At 42.6% G+C, this 17,215-nt stretch overlaps 1 protein-coding gene across 2 annotated transcripts in view; it reads right to left on the reverse strand.

Moving 5' to 3' along the window:
* Window positions 1-17,215, reverse strand: part of Lrp2 (LDL receptor related protein 2) — a 150,140-nt gene that overhangs the window by 115,336 nt on the left and 17,589 nt on the right. For both annotated transcript variants that reach the window (XM_052725150.1, XM_052725149.1), the window contains exons 2-3: window positions 3,215-3,322; window positions 1,557-1,679 (exon numbers count right to left, since the gene is read on the reverse strand). In XM_052725150.1, coding sequence (XP_052581110.1) covers window positions 1,557-1,679; window positions 3,215-3,322 — 231 coding nt within the window. The remainder of the gene's footprint in view (window positions 1-1,556; window positions 1,680-3,214; window positions 3,323-17,215) is intronic.

Consider the following 17,215-nt stretch of genomic DNA (forward strand, 5'->3'; position numbering starts at 1 on the left):
GCACACTTCACAGTGCCGACGTGTAAAAGCAAAGGCCTTACACTATGAAGTGCAGACAATTCTGTTAGTTAACATGTGGTGAGTGCAATATGCATTTAAAAGGTATATTACAGAGGGCAAATAAGATATGGGCATTAAGCAAAGACAGGTAAGTACAGGGGTAGAATGATAATTCAGTGGTTAAGAGCACTTGTTGCTCTTGGGGAGGACCCAGGCATCAATTCCCAGCACCCACATCATAGCTCACAACCACCAATGATTCCTGTTCCACAAGATCCATCACCCTCTTCTGGCCTCCTCAGGCTCCTACAGGCACATGGCGCACATAAATTCAGGTAAAAACACACACACGCACACACACACACACACACACACACACACACACACACACACATTAAATTAATGGATAAATAAATCTTTAAAAAGGAAAACGACAGGTGTGGCTCACAGACACACAGGAATTGCGGCACTTAGTGTCACAGGAAGGAGAGGTAGCATATGCCTATACCTCCAGAACCTGAGAAGGCAAGGTAGAGAGGCAAGAGGTCAGAGTTCCAGGCCAGCCTCGGCTACTTTACAGGGAGAGGGAGACAGTTGGGGGGTGGGAGGGGCATGGCAATAACACCTTCCTCTCATATAGAAAAATAGACTGAGACACTTTACACACATGGCTGGGGGCAAATAATAACTGACCCAGATGAACAAAAGACCAACAGTGAGTGAGCACCCAGGCCACATGCTGAGAAGGCTGGGACAAGGGACCAGAAAGGAAATGACATGGAAGCAAAAGCATCAGTATCTTCACAGAGGCCACTGAAAATCATATCGTGGCTGGCAAACAGTTCATTGGATATTTAGTTTTGTTATATTTTCAGACAGGATCTCACTCTGTCACCCTAGTTGGCCTGGAACTCATTACTTAGCCCAAATGGCCTCAAATCCAGGCCCCCCAGCCTAAGCGGGCCTTTGCAGCAGGGTCAGGCTACACCTCAGACACTTGGCACTCAGAGAAAAAGCACTCTGTGAATAGGAAAGTAGCACTAAGCCTTAGAAAGGTACCGAGACAAATCAGGCAGGGGCTGGTGACCGAGCATGAGCAGTGAAGGAAGGACAGATGAGAACCAATAGCCTCTGTGTTCCCAGCACAGGTTCCAGAGGGACTCTGATCTCTTTTTACACCTGTCGCTACTCACAGAAATCTATCTCCATAAAGGGCAGGCAGAAGATCTGGCACCTAAGCATAGACTTGAGTTATCAGCCCACAGAGCTAAGAGTGGCAGGACCATCCTGAGATGGGGCTCACTCGCTGTTACTATTTTAATTTTGGCTATACTTCAAATTAAAGCCGGGGAAGCTAACCAGTTCCAAGCCTCGGGGGTCTAATTCTTTGTAGTTAGCCACATCGTGTATGACACAGCCTCTGAATGAGATTACCAGAGGTATTTCCAGATAGTCTAAGACCCAGCCCTGTGTTGAAGAATCGGTATCACCTGTCTCTAAGAGGCTAGACTTCAGGGGTCAAAGAACCAGAAGAAAACCCCGGCATCAACACTTACGGCAATTCTGACGTTCATCTGCGCCGTCTGAACAGTCCTGGTCCTGGTCACACACCCAGGAGTGGGGGATGCAGGTCTGCTCAGCAGGACACAGGAAAAAGCCGGATCTGCAGGTACGGGGAGCTGAAACAAAACAAGAGGGCGTCTGCTGGCAGACCTCTGCCCCGTAATATAGCAGCAGTGCCTGAAGAGAACCTATGTCAACTCTCACTCGACACAGTTGAGAGTAACTAGTCGATAACCATTAGAGGAGCCTGCCCGAGTTGACTGTCACATCATCAATGGCATCCAAACAGGTGATCCCAAACAATGTATAAAAGCAAACATACATACACACAGATCTAAGGCAAAATTATCAAAATCCTATTTATGTTAAAAAAAATTAACTAGTGTTTTTGTTACATTTCTAACATCCAATAGTAAAGTGTCATGACAAATGGAAAGTGCGTGAAATGTGAAGAGAGAACCAAGAGTGAAATAATTATTGCCACATTTACTTGTTTTAGGAATTTGTGACTTCTGAGTCTTAATGTAAGCACCCTAAAAACAAAGTAAATGACGTGTGTCTAAGAGCCATGGAATGCTAGCTGTCATTGTCACAGGCACTGTGGATGTTGTCATAGGGTGCCACTGTCCATGTTTGCTTCTATCCTAGACTACCTGTGCGTTCTGCCCATTACTTAAAAACAGGAGTCAGAGTGTATTATTAAAGGATATGACAGAGATTCACAAGATCATATTCTGCTCCTTTAAGGGATGATTCAGAAAATAAGAGCATCAGCACCACCCAGGGACTAGTGGGACTGCAAAACTAGCAGGCTCTACCTCAACACGGAATGAAAACTCACAGTTTTTTTTTTACCAGCTCCCAGGTGAGCAGTTTGTGCATGAAAGTGTAAGAAGCCCCTAACCTTTGTTCTTCCTTCCCCCCATTTTCAAATGCATCACTGAAGTGTCACTGCCCAACTGTGCCGTGGAGGGGCCCATTCAAAACAACACTCATGTTGCCGCCTGTTTTCCTGCCTGTCAAAAAGCAGCCAGTGACTCACCCGCCTCCGACTAGTCCTAGTCCGGGAGAGCAAAGGACGTGGGGGCAGTGACTTGAGAGCTGTGACAAGTGACTCAACTACTCTGAGGTTATTTCTTGATCTGAAACCTACTCGGAATGATGCTGAGGGATATTTACATAAAGAAATGTGTGAAAATGATTTCTAAAAGTAGATATAAATAACTAAAATTAATTTCAGGTTTTACCTAGCTGTTTTAAGTAACTGTTGTTATGTTCTTTATGGTAACTCACAAGTTGCTCGACAGCTTTTTACATATAAAAAGACGCTCCCCCTGAACTATAAACCACAGTAGTTCGCATACATCTTTTGATTTACAAAATTTCCCAGGAGACTAACCGGCAAACCTTAAAACTTAAAACTCAGTACAAACCCCTTCTCAGTAAAGGTCACAGGCTCACAGCGAGGAACTGGTGTAAACAGAGTCCCTCCCTCCAAAGGGAGCAAGACTTCCTACCACTAAGGCCAGTTCACAAGCCTTAGCCCTGTCCTGGGTCTGCCAAAGCATGACCCTTCTCTCAGCTGACATCATACAGCACTTATTTATGTCACTCAAAACAGAGTCAGGTCTCGCTCTTCATTCTCACTTACGACAGCCAATTTCATCTGTGTCATCCAAACAGTCTCTGGTCCCATCACACCTCCAGGCTGCAGGGATACAGTATCCATTGCCACAGCGAAAATTCCCACTGCCACATTCTGTAATAAGCAAGGAAGAGGCATTTTAATAACAACAACAAAAACTCTTAACATGCTTCATGCTGCAAGGGGAGGGGGGGGACTGGGAGGAGTAGAGGGAGGGGAAACTAATCAGAATGTGAGAAAAATATTTTTCAATAAAAGAAAAATAAGATACTTCATGAAAGAAATACAAGTTAGGGATGAAATGAAAAAATATTCAACTATTTAGTAGCAAAAGAATGCAAATTATGTGTAAAATTAGGAAAGCAATTTCACACTGATAACATAAAAGACATTTGTTTGGACGTCTGCAAGAAGGATATTTTCATCCACAGTTGATTAGCCTACACCTTGGCATGACCTGTCCAGGAAGCCATTTGACAGCATGCACCTTGCTCTATAAAAAGGTTTGCTCTGCCAGGCATGGTGGCACATGCCTTTAATCCCGGCACTCAGATCAGGAGAGAAATTCGGGACTTGCACATCTACATCTCCTTTTCCTAAGGAATTGATCAAAGAACAAAATATTGATCACGATTTGAAATATTTTCCTCACATTACTTACAATAAACTACAACATTCCTGTCCAATAACAAGGTAGTACTTTCTTATGTCTGTGTCTTGGTATATAGGAATCTGTGGAAATGGTTAGGAAGAAACAAAGACCCAAAGGCAAACACTAACCAGAAGGTTAGCATGGCTATACCACTATTTGCTTAGCTGCAATGTTTTAATCCCCTTCCTTATACCTCTTAACTATTAAACTATATGTAGGGAGTTTAAATTCAGACCAACTTTGGCTGTTCTGTTCAAAAACTAATGTGTGCGGTGTAAAGCCTACAAAACAAATTTTCTGCAACTGAAGTGCACAAACCTGGCCCCAAAGATTAGCACACCCCAAGTGGCAGTGAAGTTGAAAAGGGGTTGTGACTTAAGCTCATTTCGTTTAGCAAATATATCCTGCAATGGCCCTTGGGAAGTAATCTGACAATTGGAAATCTGCAAGCTACCCCAAACATCAGGCCAGTGATCTCCACAAGAATTTTGTGCCAGATAGAAAATATTCTTCAAAGAGGGTAGCCAACACAAGCCCAACTTGAAAAAAATTCAAATTTATTTCAAACCCAAGAAATAGGAGTATTTTTCAAAGTTGGAAAAAATAATTGTATTTTCCTTCTATATTTAAGTAATCATGCTAAATCAGAAAATTCAGGTTTCTGGCTATAATTAACCCCACCTTAGCTAAATATACAGATCAATTACCTACTCCTAGAATAAATAAACAAGATGTTATCCTGACTTGTGTAAATGCAGGCGTATCAACAGCGAGACATAAACAGAGCTAAGTGATCTATTCCTAGGGAATATAGGCTACTTTGTTCATGGAATGTTCAAATCTGATTGTCTGGTAGTGACACCCTGATTTATAATGTATGCTGCAAATGGTCAGAAACTTCCCTTGGCTAGATGGTGGTACCGAGTGGTACAGGAGTACGTACACCCAAATACCTTCTATAGACTAATGCATGGTGGTGGTTGGTGGTGCGGGCCTGGGGTTGGTGGTGAGGTCTCTTATCAACTACCTTTAAAACACAACAACCTCCCTTGCAAAAATGCCCCTAAGGAATGTACAAATTCACTCTGGAATCCCAGAACTTCTCATTGGATTTTGTTCTACAAAGCAATATTTCCCTGGAAGATTAGGGGCTTTGGAGGTTCAGCTGTTAACACAACATATATTAAATCACTTTTATCAATCAGGTCTATTGTTAACAATCCAATATAATACATTTATGAGCTTAAAACGTTTGTGTCTCATAATAGCTAATTACTCCTGATTGAAAAATCATAGCCACTGTAAAGGACAATCTACTCAGCGTTTTCTATTGTTGCAGAAAGAAAATTCTTAGGGTAAGCTTATTACCTGTTTTGAAAATTGATAATTTTCATAATTGATAATATTTAAGTCATTTTTAATGTCAAATCAATTGAAGTTTGCTTTTGTTTATTTTAATTTTGCTAAAATGCCAATGTACAATACCATAAAATATTACAAAATAGACACAAAAATTATTTTTGAAACTTCAAAGCCAATTATTTAAAATTTTAAATTGAAACCAATTGTTGCATTTTAAACTGTAGGCCATGATTTCCAATTGCTACATTATCTAAAGTAAAAACCAATTTATTCAATTTATCAGCATTTCCAAGATAATTCATTTGTCAAATTCATCTTTTCAGTGGTAACTTCATGTCTGCTATAACTCTCAAATGACCATTGTTTGAAAATATCTCCCCCAGAAAAAACAAACAGACACTTTATCATTGCTGTGTGGTCTCTCAGAAGCCAGTGTTGTTTAAAAACAGATTATTCCTGGAAAGGTCTAGATTAGAGCTTGATTACAATTGCAGGTGCCACCAATTTCAATTGGTTCATATGTTTGTTGTTTTTTTACGTGTATTGTACTAATGAAGCAGCCTTAACTCACAAGCCCTGCAAAGGTGCCTATTGATCCTTATAGCAACCTTGAGACATACCATGTTGCAAATTGAAGTCCAGAGTGCTTCAATAGCTTGTTTAGCATTCAGCAGCAAATAATGTAAAGGAACTCCTTGAACCTGGTTGGTCCACACCAGTAAACAAGCCCCGCTAAGCACTGTTCTGTGTTCCGTTTTGTACCCATCGAATTATTCCAAACTCAAAAATGAACATGGGCTTTTCATTTATTTTCTAAACTTGCTATCTATCATCGAGTTCATGAATCAGAGTGGTGTAGACTCCACAGAACTCATGCATTGTTGGGAAAGGAAGTGTGCTCTACTTTTGAAACTAATATTGCACTAAGAGTTTGGGAATTTTGCAGCATTCAGAAACAAAGGTAAATTCAAAAGAAATCTGGAAATTTAAATCAAACATGGAGGTGGATTTCACCACTTTAGAGCCCAAAGGTATTGGTGTAAGAAAAGACAAGTGTTCTTCACAAGTAGTTGAATCCAAAGCTCCCAGGCCTAAGTGTTGGACTAAGAAAATGTTTAAGGTAAGAAGAACTGGAGTAGCAGAGAGTGTCCAGAGGAGGTAAGTAACTGTTTTCCAGGGCAGGGGACAGCCACTAGACTGAGAAGGTCATTCGTCATATCATAAGGTCATATCATTTACAGTCTCTAGCAGGGCTCTGAGGACTGTGGGCTAACAAAAGCACACTCATCAGGAAATCAGTAACAGAGCAAACAATGAATGGGAATATATCATCTTACATTTTTAGAAAAATGAATCCAGGTATGGTGGCACATGCCAGTAATCCCAGCACTCAGGAGGCTGAGGCAAGAGGAGCTCTTGGGTGGAAAAAGCAGAACCATGTCTCAAGAAATCTGCACCATGCAGTGAGTGCCAGGCTAGCCTGGGCCACTTAGTGAAAGTCCAAAGAAAGTGAACAGAAAATAAATGGACTCATTTGAAAGAAATAAAGACTATGAAGAGTTGAAGTTTTTTTTAAGATTATTTGCGTATGTGTTTGCCTACATGAATGTATGTACAGCATGTGCATGTAGGAATCTGCAAATATGCAAATCTCCAGAGCTAGAGTAACAGGCAATTGTGAGCCACCTTATGGGAACCAAAGTCCTCTGCAGGAGCAGTGTGTATTCTTAACTGCTGGGCCATCTCTCCCTAGGAATAAATTTTTTTTTAAAGAGAAAGCAATGCATCATTATAATAACCTCTTCATTTTTTTCTAATTCTATAGGGCAGGCGTGAGTGTGTGCGTGTGTGCGTGCGTGCGTGCGTGAGTGTATGCACGCATGCACTCACATGTATGCACTCACATGCACGCAGATGCCTGAAAGCCAGAGACACAGGCTCCCTGGAAGCTACATGGTTGTGTGCTGCTCATCACGGGTGCCAAGAAGCAATACACAAGCTGAGCCATCTGCCCAGTTTCTGATTCTAATATTTCAGATTACATTAAAGTTACTCTTGCACATGATAATGCATTCATTGGTTTTGTGGACTTTATTCATAAATATTTGGCATCTGCAAATGTCCTCTTAACATATTGAGCCTAATAGTCTATAGACTAGATTAAGGGTACAAGAGAATTTCAGGTCCCATTCAGCGTGCTGTTATGAAAACCAAGCAGTTAAAATGTTCCACAGAAAGTGAGGGCATGATCTTGCTTCAGTTTCATTAGTGAGCATTACCAACCAGTCACCATTAGGCTGGGCAGGATCATCTGTATGATTTGTTACCTTGGCTGTCATTGAAACAGCATTAAGTTTTAAACAGATAACCCTAAATCTCCAAAGGAGACTGACCTTTTATGTAGGTCAGAGGTGGAAATTATACCAAACCATTACTCATTATAAACATTAGAGCCACGTCCATCAGTGTCAAGGGATTTGAAATGAAGTACAGAAAATGTGAAGAAAAAATTATGGATGAATTAAGGAATTGTTTTGAGTTTAGAGAAGGAGGAATAGTCACTGTGATTTATTTAGTTGCACACATTTTGAAATCAGACACAGGAACTTCCTTCCCTAGGGGACCAAATGTTTGGAAGGAAAAGCACATGTTAAGAGGATCTAGGCGATGGGGAGAGAATTTGGGACAGAAATTACTCCACAGTGTTGACTTCAGACAAAGTCCCATTGACGACCATTTGCCTCTTTTCTAAGAAGAGAATTCGTGAAAGGGTTAAGATCAAAAGAATTGGGGGGAAGGAGGAGGAAGCTGTGATGAGATGGCTGATAGAGTCTGACCTAAGTTCAATCCCCAGAACACACGGCAGGAGAGAACAGATTCCTAGAAGTTGTCTTCTGACTTTTACACTTATGCCAAGGCCCTTGTACACCTACACACACACACACACACACACACACACACACACACACACACTCACACACTCACACACACACACCATAGAATTAGAAAAAAGATGAGGTTATTATAATGCTGCTTTTAAAAAATGAAATGGGGGCTAGAGAGATGGCTCAGCAGTTAAGAGCACTGACTGCCCTTCCGAAGGACCTGGGTTCAATTTCCAGCTCCCACATGGTGACTCACAACCATATGTAACTCCAATTCTAGGTGATCGGGAATCTTCCTCTGTGGGCACTGCACATACATGGTGTACAGTCATACAGACAGGCAAAACATCTATACACATAAAAAAATGTTAAGGGGCTCTCTCAATGGCTCAGCAGTTAAGGGCACTGACTCCTGCTACAAAGAATCAGCACTCACACAGTGATTTACAACTTAAACACCATTTCCAGGGAATCCAGTGCCCTCTTCTGACCTCCACAGGCACCAGGCATGCACATTATACACATACATCCATGCAGGAAAAGCTCATACATACAAAATAAAAACAAATAAATCTTTTTTACAAAATTTAAAAATAGAACCAAAGAGTGTGATATCAAAATCACTAAAGTCATAAAAATAAAATCCCTGATTCCTACGAGCAAACATTATTTTAGTGCTTATGGAAGAAATAAGGACAAGACTCTTCTTCATAGAGCTCACAAATCATTGGGAACATGCTATGCAATACTTATACAGCAACTACTATTCATTAGGTACATATAACATATCCATTGGACCCACTGGATGAATGATATATTCTTACTTAATAGGAACCTCCATGAAACTAACCAAGTTCCCCAGAGCCACAAAGAGAAACGTTTGTCCAGTTCAGACTCTCGACCTGTGTGACTCCAGACCCGTGTTCATCACCTCATTCCCCACAACACAAATGAGAATTTGTGTTCATCCACCAGAACTTCCTGCGGTATTTATTGTAGATGGTTTCCAGAGAGAGCTTGCTGATCAGCACAGCAACCCCGTGAGTGAGTGTCAACAGCCCCATTTCATAGATTCATTCCTCAGCTCGTGGGTTCACACCTAAGCAGGCTGACTCCAGGATAGCAGATAAGTTAGGTCTCAATTCGTAAAGACAATAAAAATGACAACCAACGGCTGGATGGGATGGCGATCAGAGGCAAAGGCGGAAAGGTCAAGAGTTCAGCCCACCCTGAGCTAATAAGATCATGCCCCCCCCCCCCAAAAAATAAAAGTGACCTGTGGGATGGGCATGGAGAGTAGCACAAGTCACTGGGTGCTGGAGTGACCAGAAGCCCTTTGTAAAGCAGAGCAAGAGTTTCTGGTCATTATGGGTGGTTGGTAGATAAAGAAAAAAGCCAGGAGAGTGGAGGGGGAGAGTCCTGAAAGAGATGGGGACTAGAAAGGGGAGTGTCTTGGGGTCAGGTAGAAACCTGGTGGAGGGCAACTCCCACGAATCTCCAAGGATGACCCTAGTTAAGAGACTCCTAGCAATAGTGGATATGTAGCCTGAACTTGCCATCCCCTGTGACCAGATTGGGGACTATCCCAATTGTCAGAGAGCCTTCATTCAATAACGGTGGAAACTAATACAGTGACCTACAGCCAAACATTAGGCTGAGCTTGGGGAATCCCACTGAAGAGAGGAAAGGATTGCATGAGCCAGAGGGGTCAAGGACATCACAAGAAAACTCACAGAATCAACTCAGGGAGCCTGCATGGGACCGACCTATGCCTTCTACATGTAAGTTCCGTAGCTTGGTCTATTTGTGGGACTCCCAGCAGTGAGAGCAGGGCCTGACTCCAACACTTTGGCTGGTTCTTGGGAACCTATTCCTCACACTGGATTGCCTTCTAGCCGAAATACAAGGGTAAGTGCTTACTTAGTCTTACAGCAACATAGTGGTATAACAGAAAAAAAGGAACGTTGGATGTAATGATGCATCCTCATGACAATTAAGAGGCCAACCTGGCTACATAGTGAGATACTGTCTCAGCAAACATAATGACAGCAAATGAATGGTAACCTGGTCTGGACTGGTGTCCAGACATGGCCATGAGGACCTCACTGCCCAGAGGCTCATGCAGAGCAGGGGCCAGAGAGTAGGATGCTGGGCAGTCCCCAAGAGGCTGCTAGCAGAGACAGGTCTCACCTTGTAGCCCTCCAAAAGCTGTGGCCCAAATCTAAAACAACCATTTTCATGGCAATTGTTAACAGGTTCTACTGTGTAGGGGCACAGATACCTTAGGGATGTTTGCCCATCAGGCTCTCCGAGGTGAATGTGTGAGAGCATCAAGCCTACAGAATTCAGCCGTAAGGTCAGTTCAACTCCAAAGTCTTTAATATTTGCCTTAGTAATAGATATACCCAGGCTTTTCCGTGACCAAAAGCCACCAGAATGGAGTATAGCCTTTCTATGCCGAGCAATGAGGAAACTTCCTACTTTCCTCCTTTTCCATCTAACCACTAGTCAGTTACCGGCCTGCTCTCCCTTTGGGGGTCTCTTGTACACTGGTTTTTCATTAAGCAACTCCAGTCCTGCAATCAGTGTGTCTATCAGCACAGAGCATTATGAATTAAGCCACTGCTTCTCATGGCTTCTGGAAAGGACGCTATTGACATTTGAGATGGGACAGTTATTCATCTTTCAGAACAGTCCTGAGCAACGCAGAAGTCAAGGCACCCCAGTTCTGACCTGGGCAATGTCAAGAGTGCCCACCGCACTGTCTCAACAATAAAACCATGGCCTAGCAGTACCAACCTCCCCCACCCCCCCAGTGACTACCAACTCCCAGAATCTCTAAGCAGACTGGACACTCAAAGTTCAAAATGTCTTAACATGAAAGATCATCTAAGAAAGCCCCTAGAATAAATTCTTCCCTTCCAAAAGATAATAAAATGTCTTAAACAGCAATTGCACTCCTTCTCACCCATCAATAAGATCTGAGATTGGGAAATATCACACTGCAGCTGCTGGTACCAGTAACGTGAAATGAACTCCCCTGGGAGTGCGATAAAGAATCTTAAGTTGCAGGGAGGCCTATTTCACCCTGGAATGTTCCAGAGCATCCACGGGCTTCTCCATTCTAGGGGAGGGAGAGGTCAGGCCAGGAAAGCAAAGGCCAGACATCAAAAACCCTAAAGACTTCTTCAGTAATGTACAGGATCATTGCTGTGAAAGCCAAAGCCGTAAGCATAACGTCCTTAGGGTGAAGACATCAGAACCAGATAATTTCCTCATTATCATCTTACTCTCAACCAGATACACTCGTAAAAATATATCTAAGCTGGAAATCCATTATGGGTCTAAAACATCACTCCCAGCCTGAACCAAAGAAGTGGAACTGGGTCCTGTGATTTTTCTGCTAGTCTGAAATTCCTACAGTGCTCTCTCAAGCTGCTAAGTTGTAGCAAGGGTCTGTAGAGGGACTCCCCCATACATGGAGCAGTAGGCTTCTCCCCTATAGGAGGAGAACCCTCACATATGATGTTGAAAAGAGTCTACAAGAGGAAAATTTAAGATGGTCTGCTGGCCCCCATAAATAAGGACCCAATGAATTAAGCTACTTCAGAAAAGGGTAAAATGCCCTTCAACACTTAATGATTTAAAATACTCTAGAAAAAAAAAGTATAAATCTCCCGTTCACACACAGACCCAAGCTGTTTTCTAACCCAGATCAGTCAAAGGATTTCTACCGACTTCCTTTATCAATAATACTAGAAAATTGTTGAATGGACTAAACATTAAAAACGAAATTAGTTATTCATGAGAAGCAAAATCACACACCTCCAGGCAGGCACTTTCCTGCTGAAGAGTTTTAAATGGTACAACAGAGAAGCCACACCATTTACAGTGTCAAGCCAGAGTCTGCCTGGTTCATGGTGCCAAGTATTGATTCAGTGAAAATGACATGGGCGAGTGTATTAAAAGCTGCAGGTGGGGCCGGGCGGTGGTGGCGCACGCCTTTAATCCCAGCACTCGGGAGGCAGAGCCAGGCGGATCTCTGTGAGTTCGAGGCCAGCCTGGGCTACCAAGTGAGTTCCAGGAAAGGCGCAAAGCTACACAGGGAAACCCTGTCTTGAAAAACCAAAAAAAAAAAAAAAGCTGCAGGTGGGACTTTGGTCATCCTAACAGGCAGGTAAAATTAGCAAACCTCCCCATTTTTAAACAATGGCTTGATGTTACCGACAATGACAATAATAATAGAAGCAGAGAGGCTTATATCTTGTTGGAACTGGGGAGCTGGCTCAGTGGATATAAAAATGCTTGCCGCCTGATAATGAGGCCAGGCTCCAGAACCCACCTAAAAAGCCGAGGCAACAGCACATATCTGTAATGCCAGCATTGATAAGGCGTGATGGAAAGTGGAGCCAGGAGAACTGGATGGAAGCTGATGGCCAGTAGAAAGGAGACAGACAGACTACCATGGCACATGTACCTATACACAGACACACAAACACACACACACTAAACTGTTGTATTTCTTCTTCCTGCCTCCATCTTATTTAATTATTAACTATCACAATAGTTACAATAAATGAAAGAGTTCACAAAGGGAGACTATCATTCCTAGACACTGAGTTCAATGGCACTGGGCATCCCAAGTGCTAGCCTTTGATTAAATTACATCTGGTATCTTGTGGGTACAAAATAGCAATTCAAGCCTTACTATGTCCCAAATCCATATTTCACCAGCATGTCATTGCTATGGCCTTTATTTATACAAGTCAGAAATTACATGGGAGGGACTAAGTTGCTTCTCATTTAGAATGTATTCTCAGAAAATACATATCAGGTATTCATAGACATATTTCTATATATGTGTTCGTTATACTTAGTATGTTACTACCAGTTTATTAAGAGACACACAAAGTAAATAAATATAACTTTAATTAAGGAGGAAAAGAACTTCAGCTTATCTGCTGCAACCCAGAGTCATTTGGCCCTGACTTGGTATGCTTGGGCTCAAATAGCATTTATAGGTCTCCAAATCACTCCCACGCACTATAAATGTCATCACGGTCATGTTATGTGATCGTGATGACACACACAATTCAAAGACTTGTTGACACAAAAATCACAGCATTGTATTTCACCAGCTGATTCCCATGCATGCTAAAAATGCTACTCCAGTTTCTGCCTATATGTGGGGATTTATGCTGTCTCAAAACTAATAGCTGCTTCAATAACTTAAGCTTACCTGTGATTACTGTCAGAAACAGGAAGAGGAGGAAAACACATAGAATTACACTTCATGATATTTACATAATGTGTTTTAAGTATCATTAGTAATTAAAGAATGTACTGCTGTTATTATAAATATAACTTTTAAATTTTGTTATTACATTTGTCTATTTACGAGAGGGAGGCACACCTATGCCACAGCGTGCTTGTGAAAGTCAGAGGGTAACTTGTGGGAGTCAGTTCCCTCCTTCCACCATGTGAATATTCAAATTCAGGTGTCAGGTTAGCAACAGCACCTTTACCCACTGAGCTCACACACATACACACACACACACACACACACACACACACACACACACACACACACAATAAATGTAAAGTTTTTTAAAAGCATTAAAGAGCCGGGCGGTGGTGGCGCACGCCTTTAATCCCAGCACTCGGGAGGCAGAGCCAGGCGGATCTCTGTGAGTTCAAGGCCAGCCTGGACTACCAAGTGAGTTCCAGGAAAGGCGCAAAGCTACACAGAGAAACCCTGTCTCGAAAAACTGAAAAAAAAAAAAAAAAAAAAAAAAAAGCATTAAAGATCTGTATTAGCTACATTATCAGAGTCCTCAACCTTATGTGATAGAAAAACAATTGCAAAAATATTTTATCACAGAAAGAATATTCACCACTGCCTTTAATACACTGAAAAGAAAATTTATCATTCGAAGCCATTATTTTATTTCTAGTTGACCAAGAATAAGCATGGCCATACGACTCCTCCTCGAAAAGGAGATGTGAACCCACCACCATGATTCCATCACTGCTAATGAAACGGAGACCTTAAGGTGTGGTAATAACTCACGCCTGTAATTCCAGAATTTGGAAAGCTGAGGCAGGAGAATTGTCTGGGCTCTCTACTAAGAACTAAGTAACAGGGCAGCAAAAACTAGAGACCCACCGGGCAGTGGTGGCGCACGCCTTTAATCCCAGCACTCGGGAGGCAGAGCCAGGCGGATCTCTGTGAGTTCGAGGCCAGCCTGGACTACCAAGTGAGTTCCAGGAAAGGCGCAAAGCTACACAGAGAAACCCTGTCTCGAAAAAAAAAAAATTAGAGACCCTGTCTCAAATATATATATATATATTAGTTAGTTACTTAGTTAAACTAAAAGTCCTAAGTATTCTTCATACTGTCAACATGTTAAACTCAGTTCAAGCAAACATAAATTAATAAAATAGTCTCTGTGAGATGGAAGGACAGTTGTCAGCAAATGCACTATCTTTACAACAATTCATTCTCCTCTAGTGATCCAAGTCAACTAGCCAAGATCCATCTAGAATCTAAGAAATGAGGTCAAGCCAATCCTTGCTGAAAGAGCTAATACTCCAAGCTTACTTTCACTCAGCACTTCCTAAGTCTCCTGGGTAAGTTAGAAAGCGGAAAAAAGCATCTAATAGTCCAAGAAGCAGAACCTTATCTAGTGAAGGGATCCTACCTCCACCTCCCTATCTGAAAATCCCTTCTCTCTCCCTTGGCTTGCCAGGATTTCTCAGCCTCCAGAATCTGCCCCCAATGAGCTCGTTGTTCACAGAATATTTTAAAGGAATGGTTTCTGTGGGCATGTGCACTTGCTTAAATAGGCAGCTCGCTCATGAGGGAACTCACTCTGTAATTGTGTCCTTGTGGTCATTTTCCAGAGACCAAATAAATAATATGTTCCCTGCCCCTCAATGAAACAGACTGGAGGACAACAGGGTATCTTTATGATGTCATATATTGTATCAAAGGGTAAGTGTTTTTTCTGTAAAAGTGCAGAGCAGTTAAAACACAGTCAAAAGGCTTTTCGGTAGGACCCAGGGACCTCTCTAAAGCAGTGTGATAAATCTGAGATTAAACTTAACTAAATGAAAAGGTCATGGGGAATATTGCACGGGCAGTGACTTCCAAGGCTTTAGAAGAAGCAACAAATAAACGGTACCTGTTGAAAGCCGGGTTTGAAAACCTTGCTGCACTGGTTAGGAGTCCAGCAGCCCCTTTCACTGGAAACACAGCGTTCGCCAGTTCCACCCAAATGGAAGTCAAGTATGCACACACACATCCACAGGCAGCAGCGGCCCCACGGCACAGGCTTCCAAAACAAGGGGGGGGGGGCTTATCTGTACAACCACGTTTGTTCTCATCACTGGACTAATTCAGGATGTGTAAGTGAGTTTCCCTCCCTACTGGTTCAACTATTGTTACATACAGAATCATTACTTCTTCAAGGGTGAGTTTCCATTCTCCTTCCACTCAGTCTTTCATATCTAAAAGCCACCAGCTCTTACACAGAACTAAGAGGCTGAGTGAGACTCTCCAGGTGACTGCACAGTACTGAGAAAGTCCTATAAAATTACAGCAGGGAAGGAAGGGGCAGAGAGAAGACTTAGAAGCCACGGAACTGCCCAGGGTTAAGTCCCTGACATCATAGACCCCAGACTCAGACCCCAGCCCCACCTCTCTCTGAAAATCATGTTACTATCAGTGTCTGGTTTTCCTCAAAGGATAGTGATGAATAAAAGCTCTTGTCCAGAACCGAGCAGTGGTGGCACACTCCTTTATAGCTCTTGGGAGGCAGAGGCAGGTGAATCTCTATGAATCTGAGGTCAGCCTGGTCAACATAGTAAGTCTTAGAACAGTCAAGGCTATACAGTGAGACCCTGTCTCAAAAATCCAAACAACCACAACAAAAATCCAAACTGCTAATGGTATCACCACCACAGCTGCTGCTGACCTGGAGGTCTTGATAGTTCAAAACCAGAGAATGAACACTTTTTTAAAAACAATGTCTCATGTAGTCTTTACAGAATGGAGAGATGGCCAATTTGATGAAGTACTTGCCACTGAATCCCTTGCAACTACATAAAAACAGCCAAGCACAGAGGCAGGAGCTTGAAACTCCAGAGCAGGGAAAACGGAAAACAGAGGATCTTGGGAGCTTGCTGATCAGCCAGTCCAGTCCAATCAGTAAACTCCTGGTTCAACAAGAGACCCTGCTTTAAAAGAAAAGGTTGAGGAAGACACTGAAATCACATTGGTCTCCACTTGCACATACACATGTGTGTGTACACGTAGCAGCACACATATATACAAAAAAATAAAAAATCTGACCACTATACTTCCCAACTTACATTTCTTCAAACCCATCCCTCTACTCAGAGGAAACCTCCTCCAGTGCAGCTTTCCAAGCTCCTGTGACACCCTCCTTTAAGACTCAGTTCAAGCCGGGTGGTGGTGGCTCACGCCTTTAATCCCAGCACTCGGGAGGCAGAGGCAGAGGCATGCGGATCTCTGTGAGTTCGAGGCCAGCCTGGGCTACCCAGCGAGTTCCAGGAAAGGCGCAAAGCTACACAGAGAAACCCTGTCTTGAAAAACCAAAAAAAAAAAAAAAGACTCAGTTCAAATAGTTCACATGTATGTGGGGGTCATCCTCACTGCCTCGCAGACTGGATTACATGGTCCCCTTTGCTGTGCTCCCAAACCCTAATACAGCACAGTATATATATGTTTCCACATCTCATCCTCTATGGACAACCGGTCCCTGACAGAGCATGCAAATGTTTGTGTAATAAACACACCAGTGATCATTCTAATGGGAACGATTAACCAGACCTATCCACCACTCACCTACACAACTTCTCAGTGATCTTCCCTGTAATTTCATTAAATAAGGAAGGATTGGATTTTGTTCTGCTATGAGACAGAGTCTCAGCATATAACCCATGCTGGTCACAAAGTCACAATCCTCCTGCCTCAGCCTCCCAAATCCTGAGACTACAGGCTTGGGCCAGCATATGTGGTTGAATGAGTGAATCCTACATAAAGGAACAAATGCCGATCGATGGCTGTGTGCTGCCTGGAGGCTC

Source organism: Peromyscus californicus, unplaced genomic scaffold, assembly GCF_007827085.1.
Source record: "Peromyscus californicus insignis strain IS unplaced genomic scaffold, ASM782708v3 Scaffold_7__1_contigs__length_154581171, whole genome shotgun sequence".
Taxonomy (NCBI): domain Eukaryota; kingdom Metazoa; phylum Chordata; class Mammalia; order Rodentia; family Cricetidae; genus Peromyscus; species Peromyscus californicus.